Source organism: Chaetodon auriga, chromosome 22 (genome assembly GCF_051107435.1).
Source record: "Chaetodon auriga isolate fChaAug3 chromosome 22, fChaAug3.hap1, whole genome shotgun sequence".
In the NCBI taxonomy this organism is placed as follows: Eukaryota; Metazoa; Chordata; class Actinopteri; order Chaetodontiformes; family Chaetodontidae; genus Chaetodon; species Chaetodon auriga.
In genome coordinates this window covers 10,731,847-10,755,474 of record NC_135095.1, presented here as the reverse complement: position 1 = coordinate 10,755,474, position 23,628 = coordinate 10,731,847, and the positions used below count along the sequence as shown (strand labels likewise).

General features: G+C 41.7%; 3 protein-coding genes across 3 annotated transcripts; all 3 read right to left on the bottom strand.

Moving 5' to 3' along the window:
* Window positions 1-189: 189 nt before the first annotated feature.
* On the bottom strand, window positions 190-2,090 carry mrpl42 (mitochondrial ribosomal protein L42). The gene is made up of 5 exons (XM_076722495.1): window positions 1,981-2,090; window positions 1,418-1,481; window positions 1,038-1,122; window positions 410-573; window positions 190-312 (listed from the first exon to the last, which is right to left on the bottom strand). The coding sequence occupies exons 1-5, from the start codon at window positions 2,057-2,059 to the stop codon at window positions 267-269; spliced, it is 438 nt and encodes a 145-aa protein (XP_076578610.1). The 5' UTR covers window positions 2,060-2,090; the 3' UTR covers window positions 190-266.
* A 604-nt stretch (window positions 2,091-2,694) lies between these two features.
* Window positions 2,695-7,709, bottom strand: pwp1 (PWP1 homolog, endonuclein). The gene is made up of 15 exons (XM_076722311.1): window positions 7,503-7,709; window positions 7,107-7,165; window positions 6,729-6,904; window positions 6,508-6,593; window positions 6,245-6,341; window positions 5,971-6,081; window positions 5,722-5,852; window positions 5,370-5,443; window positions 5,107-5,203; window positions 4,951-5,012; window positions 4,754-4,865; window positions 4,514-4,604; window positions 3,835-3,956; window positions 3,580-3,685; window positions 2,695-3,316 (listed from the first exon to the last, which is right to left on the bottom strand). Exons 1-15 carry the CDS (start codon window positions 7,566-7,568, stop codon window positions 3,219-3,221), a joined length of 1,488 nt encoding a protein of 495 aa, XP_076578426.1. The 5' UTR covers window positions 7,569-7,709; the 3' UTR covers window positions 2,695-3,218.
* A 918-nt stretch (window positions 7,710-8,627) lies between these two features.
* On the bottom strand, window positions 8,628-22,927 carry ano6 (anoctamin 6). The gene is made up of 20 exons (XM_076722574.1): window positions 22,631-22,927; window positions 18,612-18,682; window positions 18,030-18,158; window positions 16,242-16,307; window positions 15,877-16,164; window positions 15,640-15,753; window positions 15,395-15,510; window positions 15,087-15,221; window positions 14,862-14,967; window positions 14,031-14,091; window positions 13,731-13,876; window positions 13,472-13,549; window positions 13,050-13,278; window positions 12,795-12,964; window positions 12,612-12,709; window positions 12,342-12,472; window positions 12,009-12,214; window positions 11,636-11,832; window positions 11,098-11,203; window positions 8,628-11,011 (listed from the first exon to the last, which is right to left on the bottom strand). Exons 1-20 carry the CDS (start codon window positions 22,722-22,724, stop codon window positions 10,793-10,795), a joined length of 2,760 nt encoding a protein of 919 aa, XP_076578689.1. The 5' UTR covers window positions 22,725-22,927; the 3' UTR covers window positions 8,628-10,792.
* Between the last annotated feature and the right edge of the window lie 701 nt (window positions 22,928-23,628).

Genomic DNA, 23,628 nt, shown 5'->3' with positions numbered 1-23,628 from the left:
TAGAAGTCTTGCTTTTAGTTTCTGAGTCTGTAGTGAAAGTCTTTTTCATGGTATCTTAACGTGAAGAGCTACAGTTTATTTACATGATTTCTTAATGCAGACTTAAAAAAAATCTGTGGATGTAGACAAAACAAAGCAGAAGTGTGATTTCATTGTGGCAGCGCTGACTCAAAAACTCATGACAACTGATTTGATATTTAACAGTTTATTATCATTGCAACAACACAGACAAACATAGTTAGCAGTTTTGGAACTTTGGCCTTTGACTATCTGTCCTTTGGGGGATTCTTCTTTATGCGTCTCATGTGATACCTGTGAACAGTGAAACAGACGAAAATTCATTTTGACAAATATCGACAGAGTGGTGTCAAAGGCTTTTGCCAATGCTGTGTGTTACTTGTGTACTTACTGTCCTTTTGGGTACCACCGGTGTTTGGTGGTGAAAAACATCTTGCTCAACTCCTCTATAGTCGGCCCCGCTTTGTCCTTCAGCACCTCCTTGCTGAGGTGGGCCTTTAAAACCTGGTCGTGGGTCTCAACCTGGTTGGTCACGGGGTCTGGACGTTCTATAGGCTGCAAAGATTCACTGTTATGAACAACTCTTACATATTTTATCATGTTAATTTACAACAATCCTGCAACATCATCTTTTTGTGCTCATTACTGATATATGTCTAACTGATGGACATCTGTGACAGCAGTGTGAAGCTTTGCAGTACTTCAGTATTATTTGCTTCACCCAGTGCCAAAAGCCTTATAAGCTTTGTTGAATTAAGAAAGGAAAGGGAAGAAATCTAGCATAGCAAGTCTTCATGAAGAGGTTTTAATTAAAGCACACAGACCTTGAAAATAAATTTTACATCCTCTAGCACAGAGGTATGGAAATGAGCTGCAGAGGACAGAGAATCTGCAGGGTTTCTTCCAATAAAACTGGAGCATCCAATGTCTCTCTCAAATGCCGAGTCAATGACATTATCGGATATAGATTATGTCATGACTTACACACTGACATCTGAGGCTAAAAAGCCCTTTCTTACCTGGGTAAGCTCATAGGGAATGTCGACAGTCGGATGGTAGCACACTATGGTTTTCCCATCTGAAGTAACACCAATTTCCACATTGCTAAATCAAGAAATTAGAAGGTTATTGTACTGAATTCAAGAGTATCCTCTTAGCAAATTAATATGTAATACTTCAGTGAGCCGACTGCTTCACTGCAGACTAAATCATACGTCGGAAATGTAAGAAACATCATGACAATAACTAGCTTTAAAAGGATCAGTGTGAGGATTTACTGACATCTGGCTGTGAGGTTCGCAGATTGCATCAATTATTTGTCGTGTCAGGGTTTATATTACTGCCATAGCTAGACCAAATACGTGTTTTAACTTATTTCGACATCCAACTCTTAACATACCTGTTAGAGGCATCAAGTGAAGGACCACTGATGCTGGACTTCTGTCGCACAGGCACCAAACATGCTGCAGCAGACAACCAAACAGGTGAGAAACACTAACTAACGTCATTAACAGGACAAATTTCTACCTGACACCAGCATAAATCCACTGCAGACCATCATTAATGCTATTCATAGGTCCTTCGACAGTCAAGTCTGGTTTGCCGTCCCTCCAACAAGACGTAACGGCAGGGCCAACAATGTTAGAATTATGTGAGCATGGAGGGTTGACCATTAACAGAAGAGGAAACTAAAAGTGTCCAGTTTGGTAATGTAGCTAAACTCCTCTGTACTGTAAATTCACACAGTCCTATCGACTTGATTAAAGGAAACACGATTCTGACATTGGAAACACCGTTAATGCTAACCAAGATCCAAATGTTTACCTGCTAGCTAAACATAATACTGTCAAGGTTAGCCCCTGTTAGCTTTTACTCCCGCCGTCGTTGCCTTAACGGTTAAAAGCGGTAAACTAACAAGACCTCTAACAAACAGTATGTTAAACTAGCAAGAAAACAACTCACTTTGTGCACTTCGCAGTGTTGTGCCGTTAGAAAGTCGCCTTAGGAGACTGTGTAGTTTGCACAAATGACCCGACGCCATGCTGTTAAACTCGCTTGTGCATCATTGTAATAGTTCCGTCTGAGGACTCACACAGCTTTAGTTCCACTTTTCAAGAGACCGGCACAGACCAGTCTCCAAAAGAAAATCCAACCCATTCCCCAAACCTGCCATTTTACATTACTGACAAAGTTACTTCTTGTGGATCTTATTTTCTAATGTTATTTAAAACACAATAAGAGTTTTGTCCATTTTAATTTCGCAGAGCTGGATGATGTTACAGTACAGGCATCCTACAGGCAAAGTCATGGCTACACTGAAACGGTGTCTGATTTAAAATGTAATGTAATATCTTAAATTAAATGTTAAATTGATATCTGTGTATGCACTTCATTTTTAATATATGAACAATGAACTGTATTGATTCAGTCAGTTTTTGATGGCTGTGAAAGCATATGATTAACATGTTTGGATTGTCATCCTCTTTATGAAACTGAAAACTCCACCTCAAATTGAAGAGCGAAGAAATCTTAGATGAGGACGTAGAGGCTGCACCGCTCTTGCTTAAGGGGAGTTCAGTTCATTAATTTGTTCATTAAATCCATTTTGGACAGAATTATCATTTACTTTGTGCATCATCCTCCAAGGGCTGCAAATTCCAAATAACAGAGGGTTTACACATTTTATAAACTGTTAATTTATTTAATATACAACATTTTAAAGAGTCTATTAATTTCCAATACTTAAGCCATACCCAGGTTTGATTAGGGTAGGCTTAGTAGCATATTACATTTGTTAATGTACAGTGAAAGGGAAACTGAAAGAGATCTCAGAGTAATAAACAATTCAAACAAAGAAATTCAAATATTTGAATCACTATTTCCCTATAAAAAATAAAAAAGAAATTCCTGGGAATATTCACTCATATGAATATAAGAAACATGTTCTTGTCTTTTAACACATCTTTGAGTGTACAAAGCCACGGTTATCTGTTCTGAGAAACAAGCAGAACAAGTTTTTCTGGTGTTTTCGGTCCAGTGTGCATTCTGGCCGACCTTTCTAATCTTCCATGAATGCAGCTTCATGTCTTCCAAACCTCTCCCTCTAAGCGCTGCACTACCGAGGAATGCAGCAACATGAGGAGCAGCTTGATGCATTTCCAGGGATGCTCGGTTTATGCATGTTTACAGGTTGTTATCCGTCACTCAGAGACGTCCATCTCTGCTGTGGCTGCAGTGCTGGATGCCTGTGATCCCGTGTTCACCACCAGGCGCTCGCGACTGCCGAATACCTCTGCGACTGAAGGCAAACAATCACGGTAACAAGTCAGCATTATCAGTTTACCACCTGACTTCATGCATAAAGGTCAGACACTGCCTATCACCTAATTGCTTAACAAGGAAATACATCTGGCAAACCAACAAGTTAAACTGGAATAGATATGTTTCTCAAAGAATAAAGTGTCAAATTATTTACATTTTAATAGGATTTAAATGAACGGAGCAAATTGTTTCATCTAAAGAACAAAGGAAAGACAGAAACACATTTGTTGTAAATTTTACCTGCTGCAACATCGCTTATGTCCCAAATCCGCAGGCCATCCTTCTGTCCCCCGAAGGAGTAGACAAACGGCAGATCAGGGCAACACGAAGCACAGAACAGCACACCCTGTTCGCAGGTGGAGAAGCAAGTTATTAAAACTAATCTACCAAACTTCAGGTCTTTGACCCTGCAAAATACTTCTACAACGAATTGCAACCCTTCAGTGAGAGAAGGTGAAACAATCTGACATCTACACGCTGTGTATGTGTTCTTACCATTTTCATATCCCGTGAGTGCACCAGGTTGGGTTTGTTGCCCAAAATGTCCCAAATCTTAACATGTTTGTCAGCTGATGCGGTGACCAGGCATCCTTTAACTTGGCTGCTCAGGTTCAAACCTGCAGAGACATGAGGCTCACCATGAAGCAAAAGTCTGAAACCAAAACCTTTTTGGTTTCACAGACAACTCCTCCATCCTTTCACCCAGTTTTTTTCTACGCTCTCTTTTTCTTCATGACCGCAGGGTTTCCGGAGCCTATCCCAGCATGCACTGTGCGAGAGGCAAGGTTCACCCTTCCTTCACAGAGCTAGAACACCTAAAACGGACGCTCACAATACACCCACATGCAAATTAAATGGTGGAAAGCATGTGAGAAGAAAGGCTCACTGCTGACTCACTGGACTCATCACAATGTTTTCAAGGGTTGAAAATAAAGCAGCCACAAGTTTTCCCACATTTCTCTGGTATGTGCCAACAATGTTCACCCGTGCTTCCATCCCTCCTACGTGACTCATGGCCAACAGTCTCACCACAGAGTGCGGAGGAACAAGAACCAAATCATTGGAAAAAAAAACTTTGGATGGTGGATTGGTTTTTCTCCTTTGATGTACACACATGTACATGTACATGTACACACCCACACACACACACACACGTCCGCACATTTCTACCTACCTGACACTTCTGCATCATGAGCTCTCAGTGTGAAAACAGGTTTATCTGAGCGTGCGTCCAGGCAGTAGACAAATCCATCCTCTGTGCTGGCCTGAAACACAACCACAACCCCGAGTTAACCACTGAGCAGGAAGAAGAAACCACAGAAGAGGGATAAACAAGGTTTACTGCACAATCACCATTAGCATACACACCAGCTATATTTGTTATCAGCAGCAGCAGAAGAATTTGAGCCCCTACCAGGAAGTTGCACGGTGAAAAGTGGTTCCAGACCAGACGCTCCACTTGACCACTAAACCTCCAGATGCGAAAGCTGTTGTCTGGACTGCGGCAGTCATACAGGACAGCTGTCCTGAAAAGAGAAAATGTTCATCTCAAACTCACTTCACAAAGTCTCCTCCGTCCATAAACTAAGGGCAAAACCAGACTACACATACTTGTCATATGATCCCGATATCAGAGTCTGTGCCTCAAACGGATGGAATGATAAAGTCTGAACCTGAAAGATAAAAGATTTTGTTTTCCAGATGCTGAAACCTGCACATTCTGAGGATGTAATACCAAATTTACACTTAATTTTTCTCATTGAATACCTTATCGGTGTGCTTGCGCAGAGTTGTGGCTGGTTTGCCTTGAGTGAGATCCCACAAGACAACCGTGTCATCTGCTGATCCACTGGCCAACACATTTCTAATGCAGAGAAAGTGGATTTGTTTCATGGGTAATGAATTAATCCGAGAACGTGCAGAAGAAATGTGCATTTGAGAAGCATTAAGTGCATTTTTGGATGATCTTCTGCCAGCACTACATTATATTGAAACATGTCAGTTAATGCTCCGAGGCTTCAAATACTGACCTGACCAGTTTGTTCCAGGATAAATCCAGCACTGCATCTGTGTGCCCCTCCACAGGCTCTGCTGCTGCTGCCCCCTGGCATCAATGAAAACAGGCAGCAATGAGTTAATGATATGTAACAAAGCAGGAAAGAGTGCAGGGGAGCAGGTTAAAGATGTCTACTGTCATCAGTGTTGAAAATTTAAGACATTCATACTTTCTAAAGGAAAAAAAGCAGAAAAATCATTCAATTTCCAGTTATTTCCATTATCAAGTCAACAAACCATTGCTAACATACAACATTTACTAACAGATTTACAGTTTTCAGACCCCACTCTGACCACACAGTTGCTTATATAAGAACACGTTTGTACCTTCTTGCTCTTCTTTTTCTTCTTGGCAGCCTTTTTGCTTCCCAGGGAGAAGACTGGCTCTAAACAGTCCACAACATCCAGGTCCCACACATCTATCTGAGGGGTCATGTTGCCGACAGCAGCATAGTTAGCTGGAGAAGAGAGACCAGAGCACGATCGGGTAAGTACAGTGGCATACGAACATGAAACAGATAAAATTAGGTATTTGTTCTTTTATGTATTCATCAGAGGAAGGTAATATTTTCTTACCAGGTCCTTCTCCAGGGTTGGGGTCAAAGTTTAGCCACTCCACACACAGTGGATAAGCTGGCAGCAGAATATCATGATGAACATACAGAGATTCCTCCTCAGAGTTATAAACTGTAACGCAAGAGATCAACAGTTACAAATATATCTACATCACATATGTTATTTAGCTGACATTCTAAGCTAGAACGTCACTAGCCAAACCACAAGAAGATGTTTTTCTGGATCCTCAGAATATTCATTATCATCTCATTATATTGCATATGAAGATACCTACCATAGATGTCCAAATTGCAGCAGTCCTTGTCTGCCCGGCCTGCCAGGATGAGATTGTCACTGGGTTTGATCTGGAAGTCTTCTCGCTCATACTGATCCTAGAGGGAAGAACAAAGCTGAAAGTAACACCAGAGCTACAATATTATGGCGTTTTCACAGGTTTAATAACATCCCTGCACTGGAAAACAAATTTACACTTCTAGTTTCTCACCATTTTCTCAACTGTAGTGAATCTGTATGCACGTGATGATTGAGGGCACTCACTGTGTCTTTGATAGTGATGTAAGGATCCTCCTCATTAGAGCTGAACACTGTGAGCCCAGCCAGACTGTCGCCGAGGCTAGCGGTCACTAAATTGAAGACGAACAGTAGATACAAGGTCAGTCTAAACAAGACAACTAAGTTTAAACAGACATAAAAATTTGGTAAAAAATAACTATTAACTGAGAGAATACATACTGCAAATACAGTAAACACCCCCTAACCTGTATCCTCTTCATCATATTTATCCAGGTCGTATTCTGCTAGCTCGTCATCTTCCTCCTTTTCTTCTTTATTCTCATCCTTTGGACTTTCATCAATGTCTGCCATATTACTGTTAGGATTCTGTTCAGTGGCAATCCCTTCATCCTCCTCTTCTTCATCCTGAGCTGCTAGTTCCCTGATTTAGAGGAGTAGATGAAAGCAAAATGAATTAATATGAAGCAAGCTACAGATGTTTGGCAATTTGGGGGGAAAACAGTAACATTTTAATCTTGTTCAGCTCCCACTAACGACCAATGCTTCCACTTGTGACATCTGGACACTTTGAGGCACCAAGCGATAAAACAGGCACAGACAGCAGTGATGGTATCCCAACATACCCCAGCTCCTCTTTGGCTTCAGTAATGATGCGCTGCAGCTCCTCTTGGCTCAACTCAACCTGAAAATGGAATTAAAAAAGCTAAACATTTTCACTGCGTTGACTTATTTAAAGTATTTTCATTTATATTTAAATGTCCAATTATCTTAACGCTAAGGTATTTTTACACAGTCTTAAATAGTGTGACATTTAGCTAGCTGTTACCACACAAAACGCGTTGTATTATATTACACGACAGTCTTTGTGTTGGCAGGTTATGATGAAACAATAGCTCAAATGTAAGTGACAGCCAGTAGGCTTCGAAATTCGGCCATTTAAACTGTTACACTAGCACAGTGTGCCTAGCATGTTGACAACTTGGGCTAACGTTAGCTAGCCCGACATGTAAGCCACTTACTTTGTCCGGGGTTTCCTTTGCAACGCCTCTTCCGACCCATCCGACACAAGTGATCTGGGAGCTCATTGTGGAGAAACCGTGTGGTTTAACGATCAAATACAGGGAAATCTACAACGTGTGCTTGTTGTGCACACTGCTTCAGCTCAGGGATGCACACAGTGGGACTGCATGTGAGTTTGCATGGGTCCTGCGTCGCATCTAGATGGCGTCAGAGAGCGTTGCAACGTCTGCCTGATCAAAAATATGGTCGCGCTGTAAAACCGACCACTCAACCTCGATGTCTTCAAACACGCAGTAGTGCTTCAATGCTTAACTGTTAAAAAATACTGTGTAAAGCCCAGCAGCAGACTGTGAAATCAGGACATCACCAGGACACCAATAAAAGAAAATACACTCAGACCTCTACATGCAGTCTTGTGGGCTCTTTGCAATTGTGTGCTTTGTTCCCAGAGTTTCTGGCATGTGCTTCTGGACCAACCAGATTGAAGCAACTGTTGCACAATGCGTCTGGCAGGTGATGGAGATTCTCACAGCATGATATCATTCGGTTTCTTGCAGGAGAGTCAAAGGCAAAGTTATTACCTGTACACCTTAGTGTGATCCAAAACAACAGCCCTGCAAAAGAAGCTGCATTTGTGAAGATTTTAATGCTTCTCTGGCCTTGGAGTTTTAGCATGACAGTGCCATGACTGACTCATGTTATATCTGATTTCAGTGACTGATTTAACTGACTTGTCCTTGTTCAAGTCAGGAAAGGACAGATTTATGATTTAAATGCTTTTTTTTTTTTAAACGTACTTCTGTACAATTTGTCAGTCAAGCCTCAAAACCCGCAGTTATTAAAGATCTGGGTTTTCCTATTAACCTCTTTGGGACTGTAAAATATTCAGATACACAACTGGAGTCAGTTTTCTGCATGCTAACAGAGTTAATCGCAAACTGAATATTCATGCTCATGCTCCTCTTCCTCCATTATGATGTACAGCGGCGGTCTCCAACCAACCGGTACCGGTCCGTGGGCCATTTGGTACCGGGCCGCACAGAGAGACTGAACAAAAAATATTTTATTGATCATCAGAGTCTGAAAGGAGTTTTATTTTGAAAATCAGGTGCATACGCCTGTGCCTCTGTACACGTCAAACACACACACACACACACACACACACAAGTAATAACAGTTACAGAAAGTCAGTGCAGAGCAACTAAAAGTAGACTAATGTGCTCTCTGGGTCACTCTCAGGTAAGTCCCAGGAAAATTCGGGGTCATCAGAGTCTGACATGATGACCCGGATGGCTGGTTCATATACTGTATATATTTCATTTTATCTCTTTTCACAATGTATTTCTAGTGATTTATGTGCAGAGAGTAGCTGTGGTTGCAATAACATTTTTAATTTTGAGATCATGAGTTCATTATCTCATTTTCTCTGGAAGACAAAAGCTTTTCTTGAAATAGCAAGATAAAGATAATAATCAAATAAGATGTTCTTTTCATCTCAGTACATGCAGATGTTGTGATCATGGCTAATACAGCAGATGAAGTCATATCCTGACAGGCAATGCTTACACCTCTGGCATGAAAACCTTTTAAGAGTTTTTTTCAACACATTTCAACTTTTAGTGCTTCAGTAATTATGTGCTTTAGTTGCTTTTGGCTCAATTCCACCTGAAGCGGAATAAAAAGCCAATAAAACATACATTGATGGAAAGTTTTGAGGAACAATTTTCATATAAAACGATTTATTTGTATAAAACAGTAAGACAAACACGCATCATCAGATATTGCTGGTACATGATACTGTTTACATACATGGTGGTTATAGTACCACTGTTTAAATCACAAGGAGAGGCAATAATACAGCTGAGGTAACGAGCTAATATTTCAGCAATGACACAGGAGAAGACTGACTCACTGTGTTGCCTCCATCACAGGATATAACAGAGTCAAAATGTCGTGCAGTGCAGCGGCCATAGCGCAGGACAAGGACTCTGTAAGTGCAAAACAGTCCCGCAGATGTGAGTATATGCATAAAGGAAGAGAAAATATACTCCCATCATCAGCTAAGGCACTTCACAGGGCTGCGATTCATCCATTCAAATAAAAATAAAGACTAAACACTTTGTTGTCCTGACAAAAGAACATTCAGTTTCAAATCATTCTTGTGGTTTGTAAACTAGTATCCACGGCACATGAAGGCCTTGACCACATATATATGGATGTTTTGCAAAACAAACCTTTTCCTCTGTGTTTGCACCTCTCGTTCACACACAAACAACGATGTCATTGCCTCAACTTGCACATGCCCATAATGTTCAGAATGTTCTTTTTTCTTTTTTTATGCGAGGGGGAAATGTATACATTTGAAAAAATATCCGTATACGTGTGGTCAAGGCCTTAGTCAGCATATGTGGCTTAAAGTGAGTCCATTGCTGTTCTACCTCCTGGTACCTCATCGCTGTGTAACATCATGAGCTGTTCGGTGCATCACTACAGCTCTATAGTTCTAGTAACAGAAATGCAAGAGTTAAAAAATACTCATTGCATTTAAAAGTGGTGCAATTTGTGTGTATAATAATACTGATATTTCATGGTGACAGCACTAAAGGAAAACCCGCAGCGGCACTTGTTTGTTTCGTGTGGTGAAAGCTTTCTGCCTCCAGCATGTAGGACAATGGACGGAGTGAGACACTGCAGTGCTGATATAGCCAACCTAAAACTTACTGTGCTCATAAAACTGGAAGACACACACACACAGAAATCCCAAATCAAGGTCAACACACTAGCTTCTTCCAGAGCTTTCAACCAAACATGTGCTGCAGCTCACGTCTTAGGCCAGCACGGATGAGATGTCCTACGAGTGGACAGAAACTCAACATGACAACTGAGCAAATTTCTGTCTGCTGATGAAGACCATGTGATGCTGCTGAAAGAAAAAGCCAGTGAGTGAACACTGAGATGGGATTGTTCTGTTGTTCTTCATGCTTCATCCACCACAGGGGTGGTGTTGTTTAGTGTGAAGCTTCAAAGTGAGGCACTGATTTAAAAAAAGACACTCAGAGGGGACAGAGGACAGTAAGCAGGGGTGAAGACTAGACAACAGTGGTTTCTCCTTTCTTTGTCCAACAGCCTCGTAGGACACAGATGTCTTTTGTCTTACTGGTTGCTCCACATTATTCATTACAAAGGTCAACACCTTGCTTTGGGTCTTAATTCTATCACTGGTTCACAAGGTGTTGGTTGCCATTTAAAGGAACATCTCATCTCTTCCTCCATGCATTTCCCTCTACTGTCAGAGGCCAAGTTCCATCTCCTCCATTGCAAAGTTGGCCTCTGTGTCTTTAACAATCTCGTCCTTGATTGGTTTCAAACGCTTGGTCACCAGCTTGAGGTTGGTCTCGTGGAGGATCACCTGGGTCAAGTATTTCTCCCGTTTGATCTGTTCTTTGACGGCGTACGGGACGTCTGGGATCACGTAGGACAGGATGAACTTGGTAAGGTAAACGATGTGCTGCGGGGAGAGGAAGGAGATGCCTCCGTGAGTGTGTTTTAATAATTCATGTTTTCATAATCGGTTCCTGTTATGTTCATACTCACCTCTACGACAATTATAAAAGCCATTTTGGCAGCGATCACATGCCAGTAGTAGACATTGAACTGATACTCCCTGGGATGCCCTGGAGGATACCGAAAATCTCGATACCTAAAGAGGAACATTTTTTAATAGTTTCCTTCAGATCACAAACTTGCCACAACTGTCACCAGATTTTTTTGTCCACATATGATGAAGCTGTATTTTTTAAGTTCCCGTCACACCATTATTTCTGGTCATTCCTGCAATTTACATAAATAAAATTGAGCAGAATTGAGCAGAATTTTCTGATTCTGATTCTGATTTCTGATTGAGCAACATTGTGTGAAAACTAGACAGCTGCTCTGCTCAAAGGCAACAGATGACTGTGAAACTCGAGTTTTGTTGCTCCCAATATGTTTAGTGAATAATTAATCATGAATATTATCAATAACATCTTTAAAACTAAATGGAATCATGTATGTGTCCTTTCATGTATAAAGTAATACAGAAGATGTGTAGTAAAGAGTTTCATAATCATAGTACAATGCTCCGTCTTCCTACCTGCAGGTGGTGATGTTGGAAAATGTGCCCAGAGGCTTGCTGCTTTCAGAGAAGTCGCTAGTGTTGAATATAGACAGTGAGCTGTTGATGTAGCCCTCCATGGTGTTATTAGACTGATCTCCATACGGGTACACAGAGAAAGACCAGTAGTAGACCAACCGTGGAATCATGTCTGATGTGAAAGCAATGATCATGGCCTGTCGAGACACCAAGAGAGGTAAATATTCACATTCGTGGTCAGTTTTGAGTCGGAAGTTTGTGATTGTTGTATTTCAAGAGACTGTGTTAGGTTGAGAGGCTGGCAAAGAAACACTTTCAACAGAAGTGCTCTTGTATTATATCACAGTAGAATTCAGTGTAAACAGTCACTCACATTTGTTGCCACAGCCAAGATAGCGATGCCTTGAAGAATAGGTTGCCAGGCGCCAATATCCTGGGCCTTCTCCGGCACGACGCGGCGAAACTGAGTGGTGATTTTCCAAGCATCAACCCGAATCTCAAACAGGTTGTTAACCAGAGCCAGAACCGGAGCCAGAGGGAAGGAGGCCACAAACAGGGTCACAAAGCCAAACTGGATGACTGTATAACGAGACAGGTGCTGTTGAGACTGCCCAGGATTCAGTTGCTCCAGGTATATATACATTTATACTGATTACTTATTGTGTGTAAACTCGTGTAGACTGAAGAAGACATTTTTTCCTCTCACCCATCTCAAGATATTCATAGAAGAGTCCGAGTTTGGAAACAGGCTGCAACCGGTAGTCCTGTTCCCAGCGAGGAATCACTTTCTCTGAGGTCACATTGGTGCAGTAGCGGAAAATCAAATTCTTCACCCACCTGTGGAGGGTTGGAAGAGATCAAATACAGTAACAGTAAAACAATGGAAAATCAATGCATGATTAGCTATTGGCTTCGGCTTTGACACCTGTTTTTTATGCTTGACATAAAAAAATGTTCTTAGATTCTGACTTCTTACGGTAGCAAGACCTCTTGGATGTTGTTCCAGATGGCTTTTCCACCCATGATGATCGAGAGCTGAGTCGTCAACTCGATCAGACAACCACCAGGATCACACTGTGGGACGACCAGACACAAAGTAAGAGTCAAGATTGAGAAACGATGAAGTTCTACGTGGAACAGCTTGGTGGACAAACTGTACCTCCTCGTTCCGGTACTTCCCCAGGAGATAAACAGGCTCTCCAGGAAAGCCAACCACCTTCCCTTTGGCGAAGGCGATGTAGAAACAGGAGGAGTAATAGTTGACAAACTGAAAGAGGAACATCTTCAGAGTCAAGCTGTTCTCATACTCTGTCTTGGTCCGCGGGAGCTCTGTTGTTGTGCGACAGATAAGACAGGATTCAGGAATAAACCACATGCAAAGTCAGCACTGGGCAGGAGTGTAATTCAAACTCACCAAAGTCGGTGATCCAGATGGCGACTCGCTCATAGAGAATATTGAGGATCATGATTACAACAAAGCTGATGAGGGAGGCCGTGACAGACGTGGCCATCTGAGGCGTCACATACTCCTTTATAGGTTCCAGCTCTTTCAGGTCCTGAGCTCTGAGTTTAGCTGAGAAGGCAAAAAAGGCAGCCAGGCGGTAGACAGTGATGGCCACAATGGACGCCAGGATCAACAGAATCTAAAGGACACAATACAACAAGATTAATTCTGTTTTCAAACTGAAAAAAAAGAGGTAATGTTTTCACTAAAATTACTAACAAATGACATGTTTATTCAGTATTCATTGGAAATTGTTAGTGAATTACACATCAGGAAACAGTAAAATGTTAGCATGGAAAAAAAGTAAGAAAATATGACATTAATTACATTACCCAGAATAAGACTGTCCCAATTCCTATCGACACCCGAAGACATCGTCCACAGGCTGTATAGGGGACTTTTTCTTTTATCTAAATCACAAATGAAAGAAATACTGGACGTCAACAACAACATGGCATGACGTAAAACTCCAACATTTTTACAAGCCATCTTAAGCTTTTTCCTGCTTGGTTTTAAATGAAGACTAATCCAGTTTTATGACTATGGAATACAAGATTAGCTGGAAAAAAAAAAGTCTGTGTGGTGGTTTACCCCTGTGACAGGGTTTTTCCTCTCATAGATACACTTGGCCTCATATTCTGGACGAGGCGGCTCTTCCTGCTCCAGAAACTCCACAGTGTCCCACTCGTACTCCAGCTCCGCCTGGTAGCGCTTCCAAAACTCCAGGAACAAAGTAACTACAGCCGGGAAATGAACAGGAGCAGGAAAAAACAAGCGGGTCAGTAATAAGAAAGAAGGAAACAGCATTGTCTGTGCCTTCCCCCATATACACACATGTACGGTAAATCATTTCAAATTGTAAGTTAGAAATACAGCTTGGGTCTGACTTACCCCAGATTGACATGAAAACTGCAAACACCAGCGTTCCAAAGTTATCAAATATACAAAGTTTCTACAAAGATGAGACAAAAGAGAAACATGGAGGTCAAAACTGTCACAGTTGTATCCTGCTTACATGCAAATCAGTTCTAAAAAGGACTGTCAGCGTGCCCCTGAGGAGAACAGCGGCCGTAAACATTTAAATATGGAAATTCTGTAACGGCATTGTTTGCTGGTGCAGTAAAAACTGTCTTTAACACAACGCGAGGAGCTGAAATCTAAAAAGGATCCGCAGAAATGAAAGAGAACATATTTAACAGCGACCACTTAGGCCTCAAGTGACAATTATGGAATAACGTAAAATGCTAAAAGCTGCGTAAGTTGAGAAACCCCCAAAGCCTGAACTGACTGTAACGTCTGCTTTACATGTGTCCACGTATATCTGCTAACATTACATAACATTCATCATCCAAATCAGGCTGTAGCAGCAAAAACCTTGAGGGCGCTGAAATGAGCTGGGGTGTGTTTGACTGCTGATGAATTCAGCTTTCCGTAAAAAAGAGAAAAAAAGTGTCATTTCATTTTAAAAAGTTTCACAGTCTCGCTTCAAATGTTCAGAACTACAGATGAAAGTGTTTCTCAAATGTGTTAGGATAATTAACAACTTACATCACCCTCCACTCCTATGATGCATATTACTTTTAGAATGAAAATCAAGACTTACAAATCGCATGATAACAATATATTAACTATCAAGAAACTCCTTGCTTTAGAGGATGTTTTACTAGCTGATAGATAATTTTTGCCTGTTGCTATTAATGAGAGGATAAAGTAGAAACTCACTTTTGAAGCCTCACAGGTGCTGTTCAGCCTCCAGAAACTGCATTCCCTGTCACACTGTGGACACATCACAATTTTCCCGCCGATTTCAGGGTCACACACCTCTTTGCTGCAGTATTTTAAACACAGAACAGAGATTATTAGACAGGGGAATCTACAAAATGGAACCAAGATAAACAGTAGGCTGCAGTAATTGAAAATCTCTTGGGGACATTTCAGGGAGTGTACCTCCAGGTGCTGGTTTCTTGAGTCTTGTATCCATAAATGAAACAACCCAGGCCCACAAAAGCAGCCAGAGCGAGCATGATTGTGTAGAAACCCAACCAGGCGAAGTAAATGCCAATCTTCTCCCCATAATACTTCCTGTGGGGAAAAAAATGTGTTTTTACTTAAACTCAAAGAAACACACGTCCAGATTTTGGTCCCGCTTGAGCACACAGGAAGTGTTACTGCAGTCCAACACAGGATCAGAGACTTTTCAGTTTAAGCTAAATTGAAAGACTCTACTTCAAGAGGACACAAAAGATTGTGTTCACCTTATGAGGTCAAGTGGCTGCATCTTGTAGAAGCTTTTGGGATGAGCCCATTCCTGATAGAGCAGAAATCTCTCATTGGGGCAGCCCTCTTCCTCGGACTTGACGTTGAACCTGCACTGAAATAGTCAACATGGAAAATCAAATTTATACAGGAGTTCACCGAAAGACTGAACATATCGTTTCACATGCTGATTCAAAATAAAACACTCATGCACAAGAGGGAAGAGGTAAATGACATCACGTACGTCGTGGAGGGGGTAGGCAGCTTTGTACACGCCACCATCCAGCAGTTTGGTGATGCCAAACTTCTTTACGCTGCCTCGTATTTCATATGGGGCACGACTCAGGATGTAATAAGCCTGGAAGAAGAAGAGGTCTGATGTTTACAACCCCGCAGAACTCCTTAGATTAACCTCATCCTTCAAAATAAAACTGAAATCTGAAAAGAAGATGTGGGCTGCAACGACATGAGACGACTTTACCATCCTGCTCCTCATGGACGGAGTGAAGAAGGCGTCTTTGTCCCTGACGTAGAAGTAGTCCAGACGGTCTTTCTCAAAGGGGGCAGTGAAGAACTCGGTCTCCTTGGTGATCAGGTCCTCGCTGGGGTAGAAGTACTTGGTGATGAAGGAGAAAAAGCGCCACGGGGAGGGCTGGGAGGACAGGTCGTTGGGCTGGATGGGGAGCTTGATGTGGAGGACCTCGGCGTAGGTGCACAGCACGTCCCACGGCATGTGGATTTTCAAAAACAGCAGTTTGTCATCGACTACCTGCCGCACACAGAGACGGATTGAGTTTAAATAAATGATAATTTAAGAGAAACCGTCAAAGAGTGCAGTCTGCTTACAGATTTTGTAGCCTCCAGCTCCATTCCCATCTTCATCAGGCTGGCCTCAAAATACTCGCGTCGCCTCTATAGAGAAGAACAGAAAAGAGTTCAATGAGCTTCCGTGTTTTGTGTTAAAATGACCTTTAATTATGTTCATTTAAAACAAGCTCTGGAATTGGAAGCTAAGTTATATTTGGACATGTTCCACTTCCATAACATAGACAATATTTACACTACACATAGTGGCAAAGCAGGACAACACTGCGAGCAAGTCAGAGCAGGTTCTTGTTGGTGGTATGTCACCAAATATGGCAATACAGTGCACTGAATGCTGGCTGCACAGCATTTCCACAAGCCAAGAAACACACAACGAAAACTCTGAATTAGCACAGAGAAGTATGAAACAGGAACAATGAAAAGAATTATGAAATACTCTTGTCCGACTGCTTTTGAACTTCTGGATGAGTGATTTGATCAATCAACCGAGTCAAGCTCTATACACATCATGGCAGCCTCATTCTAAAGAATACCTCTGAGGGCCAGCAGAGGTCAAATAGCTTTACTGTTTGTCTTAGCCAATCCTGATTTCATGACACACACAGAATATAATAAGTGCCTGGAAAAAAAAATGGCAAACATAATCAGTCAATTTAGCACCATCTCAAGCTAACAGTTTAGCTAACAGCATCTGAAGTGAACCACGCCCTTGCAGCAGTTAGAGTCAGAGCAGAAAAAGGTTTTGCAACTTGTGTTTGATCCGTGTTGGCTCTGGAAAAACAAAGTCAAGGGAGTGCCTGGTAGAGACTGTTGCACCTCTCATCCCTGACTGGCCTTAGTTTGCTTTGGGATGGTTTAAAAATGAGGAATTGCCTCAGACCCGGTGGATCTGTGGTGAGGAGTCTCATGAGCTCTGACCTGCTACAGCAGTAACAACCAGCTAGAGCTTCTACACATGTGCTTCTGTGAGTCGCTACACCCAGGGCAGAGTCTCCATTTCAAAATCACTTGGGGGTTACGATTGCAACAGTGCAGGTGACAGTCTGTGAAGCTACATGCATCATATTGCACAACCCTAACTATAAACCTATTGTGAAAGACAGCAGTAGTAAACAACACACCCCAGCATTGTTAATTTGTACACATATGTGTTGAACTTCATCAACATTTCAATGTTGATGAAGTTCAAGTTTAGTTAAGGACACTCATGACTGTTCTGATCTGATCTGACTTCTCTTGGCATGGTTGTGGTGGTGTAAATGGAGAAGTGACGCTCTTCATTTTCACAGCTTGCCTCAGGGGATTCAATCGGCAGCTGCTCTTGAACGACTCACAGATAAACACTGAATGAATGGGAAGTACAGTAGAGAGCAATTCCAAAAAACAATGTATGCTCAGCTGTTCCCTTTCCTCGATAATTAAAGGTTAAAGCGTTATTGCGCACTCTGTGCTGAACGTCCTCCCCCTTTACAAATAGACAAAAGTGTGGCTCTATCCTGTTTTGTTTGAGTCACGGCTTTGACCGCTACAATTCATTTGTTTTACATCCTATTCATGTTGTTGATTAAAAACTGCCATTTCCATGAGTGAAAACAGTATGTTATTCATTAAGACAAGTGACTGGCTATCAAATCTTACTTTAAAAACCCCAAATTTAAAAACTCTTTATTTAATATTCTAAGCCATTCTCTACGCTGTCTAATAAAAGCAAAAAAATTCTCAAAACATGCAACAAAAAGATGCGTACTTTTGTGAGTAGATGACTTTACTTTTACATGAGCACCATTTGCAAAAAAACGAGGGACCTACTTTGCGCCGCTGGAACGTGTGCCTCTTCTCAAACTCCTTCTTATCCTCATCCTCATAGACCAAGACGAAGTCGATCTTCCTCACGCCGTCATTGAAGAACAAGGAGTCTGGTTTGTCATTAAACTCCGCCTGAGGACAAAAACAAGGCTCGTCAGACAGCTCGGCGGCCTGATACTCGTACACCTCTTCCTCCATAATGTCATACATGATGCAGGGACAGGGGAGGGACTGTGTGTGAGTGGCCTGCGCAGAGACAATGTGAAAAGCAGACCTTGGAAAACCTATTTAACAAGTGAAATAAGCCATGCAGGAGAAGTGGGAAGAGTCAACAAACATTATGACACCCGCCCTTCATCTCTCTCTCTCTTGCCACACAATCAGGCTGGTAACACCACTAGGTACTAATACAGCTCTTGCAAGTATCTGTAACTATTTGTGTGATTCCAGTGACTTCAATATCTCCCCTCTGTTAGCTATAAAATTGTACCACAATTTTCAGACAATAATCATTTAAAAAAAAAAAAACAGATAATATTTGAAAGATACAAATAAAGTGTCTGATGTGCTGCTACAGTTACTCACCAGATGTGCTTTGGTTACTGTTGCTCCTTCTTTAATACTGTGATATGTTGGTAAGAACTCCTCTGGATACACTGTCAAACACAGACCAAACACATAAAAGTGAATTCAGACATGATAATCTGTAATTATGGACAGACACATCAGGCTGCTCCCTCATCAGATTTCAACAGTTTGGATCATATATTCATTTTCACCACTGATGATCGATCGCACGTGGCAAACTAATATAATACTGTGGAAAAACACAAATGAGCTGGAATGCCACAGGGATCATGTGACACACCGAGGTCACCTGAAATCTGTCTGGCAGTACATATGAACCACTAACTCACCTGGGGCTATAATTCAGAAACAAATTGTAGATGCATTGTAAAGATGAAAAAAAAATGCAGTAGATTGAAAAAGGTTGTTATTGAAGCTGAAAATGTTCTATAATATGCTGTACATTTGTATTACAAGTATAGAAATGATAGAAATGTACTGCAACTAGGCTGTAATATTTCTAACTTCTTTTCTTAGTAATGATATGGTCAGCTGAAACTCTTAACCTTAATTGCTATTTTGTGAGAGGGACATTATGAAAGTATGTAGTGCTCCTCTGAATCACCTGTGTGGGACGGATCTTTTAAGGTTACATCATCGTACATCCGCTTCAGCTGCCATTTACCTGCAGCTCAGCAGAAGCTGTGCTTGTTAGAACAGAGCGGCACAGACCAAAGGGCAGCGATGTCAGTCTAACACTTGAATTCTAAATTTTAATTCGTCCAGTACTTTGTTTTATGACCAGCTACCTGCAAAACTCATGACATTCTCATCATCTTCTGCTGTGCTTTGTGGAAATTAGCAAGTGTTCGCATGCTATCACACTGATCTTAGATGGTGAACATGGTAAACAATATATCCGCTAAACATTAGCATAGACACTGAGTACTTTACTACCCCCAGTCCCAACTCTGTTTGGAATCGCAGTTGTAGGATGTTGACGTTAGTATTTAGCTCAAAGCCCTGCAGGGCTAAGTAGCATGGCTGCAGACTCTGTCTCGTTTCATCTCTATTTGCCAGTGACAGTGCTGCTGACTTCACAAGCTCTACTTCACATTCATACACTCACAACTGGGAACGGACCAGGACAATATTCATGTTCTACCACTGTGGCGCTCACTGAAGCAGTACTGCTGCTCATTTCCAAAGGCCAGTGACCCTCCTGGAAAAGCCTGTTTCTCAAAATGTCACACTGGTGCTGCTGCTTTTCGTTTATTTTTTTAACAGCTTCCACTCGACTACGCACTCACCACAAACTTAAATTACTCTCTGGAAAAAGAAAAGATATAGGTCACCACCTGCTGCACTGTTGTTCCAACTATTCTTTCAGGAATCTGCACACAGTATTCACACCACAGACCACATCAAAACGAAGCAAAATCAATATTATCACCCCACTGTCCTGCACTGTTACAAGCCTCATAATTGTATTACAAAACAGATGACACCACATCCAGTATGGAAAGTCCTGCAATCCTTCCACATAAAGCAGAGCACTATGAGGAAGCTAACAGAAGACAGATGTTGTTTTCCAAACACAGACCATAGTGACACCCTGGGAAACCCAACTCTTCAAATGAGACTTTCCTTTGACAAAGTCCTCCACCAGCCTGACACTCTGAACTCCAACAAAGCTTGTTATACGACAAAGTCTGCAGCGAACAGCTTGTCTTTAATGACTGCACCTTAGGCTATTGTTCTTTTTATACAGCCTTATTAATACCTTCCAACAGTCTGGCTTTTTAATGTCTGATAGATACAGGAATATTAATATCAGCTGGTTAACCGTAAATCCAATTTTTTTTTTACAGTGATATATTGTCGGCCTAAATCCTCATAATAAACTGTATCATCAGTGTCATATCACTGAGGTAATGGTCGAAGGGGAAAAGGGAAAAAAAAGTTGATTTCCTCTTTCTGTGTGTTTTGGTTGTCTGCTGTGGACTGGAGGTCATTCTGTAGCACCCAGATGTCTATTTTCTGCAGTCCCCACTTTGGTGTGTAAAATAAATAAAATGTGCTCCATCTACTGAGTCATCAAACCTACAGTGAGTCAGTGAGTATGATTCTTTTGAAAAGCACGCTGAAGCTATGCCCATAAAAATCTGCTTTCCTGCCACAACCCACCCGCCCAGCTCACTTCCTCTCTAGAGAACATCCTCCATAACAACGCACAAAATAATGAAAACAGACCAGACAAACAGAAAAAAAAGCATCATTCTTTTTTGTGACAAACTGTTTTTTATCTTGTGCAACATAAAGGTACATGATACACATTCTTAGACCGAAAAGACACAGAAACACTTAACTCTTAAACTTTAATGCCAGCCACTGCTCCCTCTGTCTGACATGAAACTTTTTTCAGCATCAGCCCCACAGATCTTGCATCAGTATGAGTAATTAGTGCTTATAATTGTTTGCTTTGCATGTGAAATGAGATCAGCGATTATCTATATTCATTGAACCATGCTTGCAGCAGTGGAAACCTTGTTCCCTCCCACTGACCTACAGTAACCCTGCACCAACACCACAGAAAATCTAATACATGTTAAAAATCAGACCTCCTGTATCACCACAATGTCCATTTTGCACATCTGCATTTCCTTCCACTGTCATCCCAGCATCACAGGCTACAATAAAGTGTGAGCATTAATAATTCATTACAAGTGAAGATAGGCTCCATTAAATAGAGTGTACTTTAGCATGGCCTTTGTGATCTAGTGTGAAAAGCGCTGATCATTTCCATATGGTCAGGGCCTTTTAAAATACTGTATCACTGGCAACTGTTCAAGTTCACCCAAAGGACCATTTGTCTCTCAGCGAGCTGTGAGTATAAAAAATGCATACAGTACCAGACGGTATGTCACTGTGGACAAGAGAAAACACAAAGCAGCTTACAGATTGGGAAATCTTTCCTGTGAAATACAAGCGCGTGGGCTGACAGCTGTACAGACAGGGCAACATACTTCACAGCAGCTTTTATTATTCCACTCTAAAGTTAAGTCGCAGTTTCAGTTGGTGGTGTCAGGAATGTAAGAAATGCAAGAGACAAAAGAGTGCGGCGAGATGCCATCACTTCTGGCCTCCTGAGTTGCAGCCATACAAGGAGCCACACCACACATCTTAGAAACAAACAGGTATTCCAGCTGGCTTTCTTTTGAACTGGTGACGGTCCAATATCTGCTTCCTGCAGTCACTTGTGTTGCGGTTACGGCGGGGTGAGCTTGTGCCCTACTAAAAATGTGTGGGCCACACCTCCACTGGTGGTGAACAGAAACTCTGTTTCACATGCCATGTGCGTGATCTGAATGTTAAACAGACTGCTGTACACAGGCCATAACATTTTCATCATGTACTATAGAGCAATATTGTGTTTGTGGTCAATAGGGAAATCATGAACCACCGGTTTCAAGCAGATCTCCTACTTAAGTGAGTTGTAACGATTAATCGATTAGTAGTTAACTAAGACATTTGAGGCTCTTGGACACAATGATCAATGTTTTTCACCATCTAATAGACCAAATATCTAATTGATTAATTGAGAAAACAATCGACAAATTAATCAACAGTGACTACAATTGTTAGATGCAGCCCTATCCTCAATGTAACAACAACTATATTCAAAATACATGCAGTGAAGTGGAAAGTGTGGCATTTTCATACTTTAAGCTACTTTAAACGTGCACTTAAACGCAACAAGAGCACGTGCAACTGATTATGTTGCAGCGCTTTTCAGCATCTTTACAAGCTGCTTTTAAAAAAAAAGCCAACACCCATGAAAGCATCACTTCTTAACCTGGGAACAGAGAGAAGAGAAGTGATGAAGGAGCGAACTTTCCCAGATGTGATTATGTCCTATCTGATGTATTACAACTCTCCGCTGCACAGTATCCCAGACAGCGGGATTTACACCCAGACAACGTCCATGAACCCACACCAGGACAACACATCTCTTATGATCTACATTGTTCTCTCACCAACTTCCTCGTCGATCATGCCCAGTGCAATATCACCCTCCATCTCCTCAGACTCAGTCATGGAGTCCATCTCGCAAATGTCGTTGCTGCTCATGGTCCTTGTCTGGGGTTTCAATCACATCACAAGAAGAACTTCACTTACTAACCGACAGCCGACTGTATGTCACAGCAGCCTTAAAGCACAGCCCCGTCCTCCGCGCATTTTACTCTGTTTCTCAACAGTTACTCAGCCGCGTAAAGTTTCAGGCAAGTTGTGACTTGAGACAGTGAAAATCGAACGGGTGGGGTCGGAGGCGGAGGAGAAGGAGGGCGTCGATGTTGTTCAGCCATGTTTGACAGCCCTAGTTACGCCCACTTCACATGCCTCAAAAATCGGTGGCGACGCTGGCTAATTACAACTGTGGCACCCAAAACTATGTAGAAAAAAATTGTACATTACTTAAACATTGTTTAGTGTGTTGAAAATGGTGAGGCATTCTGTCCAAAAAACACACACATCTATTTATTTTTTCAGATGTTTGGCTACAGTTAGCATCAACGCCGGCAACCAGAGCTCCGTTAGCGAGCCCTGAACTTTGTTCGTTATCCCGCTAATTCATTCAAATAACGGTAACGATATCCTGTGGCGAGTTGTCACTTAAAAGACATTTTAAAGACGCATATGTGTCTGCTGTCTGGCTGTAATGACAGCATGTTTACCCGAAGCCAAGCCAATGTTTGATACCAATATTTCCAGACTTCTCCGGTCATAACCTGCCTCACCAGAAGAGAACCGAGCGAAGCAACGGTTCATTTTAAGTGTTTCTTTCACCTCAGGCAAATGTGTGATAACTCCGGCCAGACAGAAGATATCTGTTTGAGAACGAAATATATTTTAAGTTTCAACCCACTGATGTATAACGGGGAAAATATAAAGATTTGTAGATTTTTTTTCTGGGCGTTTTATGTGGAGGAATCACAGAATAACGTACGGGGTGCTGAGGTTACAAATGGGGCTA

Excerpts from the sequence above, each read along its gene's own strand:
- mrpl42 (XM_076722495.1), bottom strand. The coding sequence starts at position 2,059 with ATGGCGTCGGGTCATTTGTGCAAACTACACAGTCTCCTAAGGCGACTT. Across the intron at positions 1,123-1,417 it reads TCACTTGATGCCTCTAACAG|CAATGTGGAAATTGGTGTTA; the intron begins GTATGTTAAGAG and ends TTCTTGATTTAG. Across the intron at positions 574-1,037 it reads TTCCCTATGAGCTTACCCAG|CCTATAGAACGTCCAGACCC; the intron begins GTAAGAAAGGGC and ends GAATCTTTGCAG.
- pwp1 (XM_076722311.1), bottom strand. The coding sequence starts at position 7,568 with ATGAGCTCCCAGATCACTTGTGTCGGATGGGTCGGAAGAGGCGTTGCA. Across the intron at positions 6,082-6,244 it reads CTGCAATTTGGACATCTATG|TTTATAACTCTGAGGAGGAA; the intron begins GTAGGTATCTTC and ends CTTGCGTTACAG. Across the intron at positions 3,957-4,513 it reads TCATGATGCAGAAGTGTCAG|GTTTGAACCTGAGCAGCCAA; the intron begins GTAGGTAGAAAT and ends ATGTCTCTGCAG.
- ano6 (XM_076722574.1), bottom strand. The coding sequence starts at position 22,724 with ATGAGCAGCAACGACATTTGCGAGATGGACTCCATGACTGAGTCTGAG. Across the intron at positions 15,754-15,876 it reads CGTCCATGAGGAGCAGGATG|GCTTATTACATCCTGAGTCG; the intron begins GTAAAGTCGTCT and ends TTCTTCTTCCAG. Across the intron at positions 12,215-12,341 it reads CTATGAATATCTTGAGATGG|TCATCCAGTTTGGCTTTGTG; the intron begins GTGAGAGGAAAA and ends CTCGTTATACAG.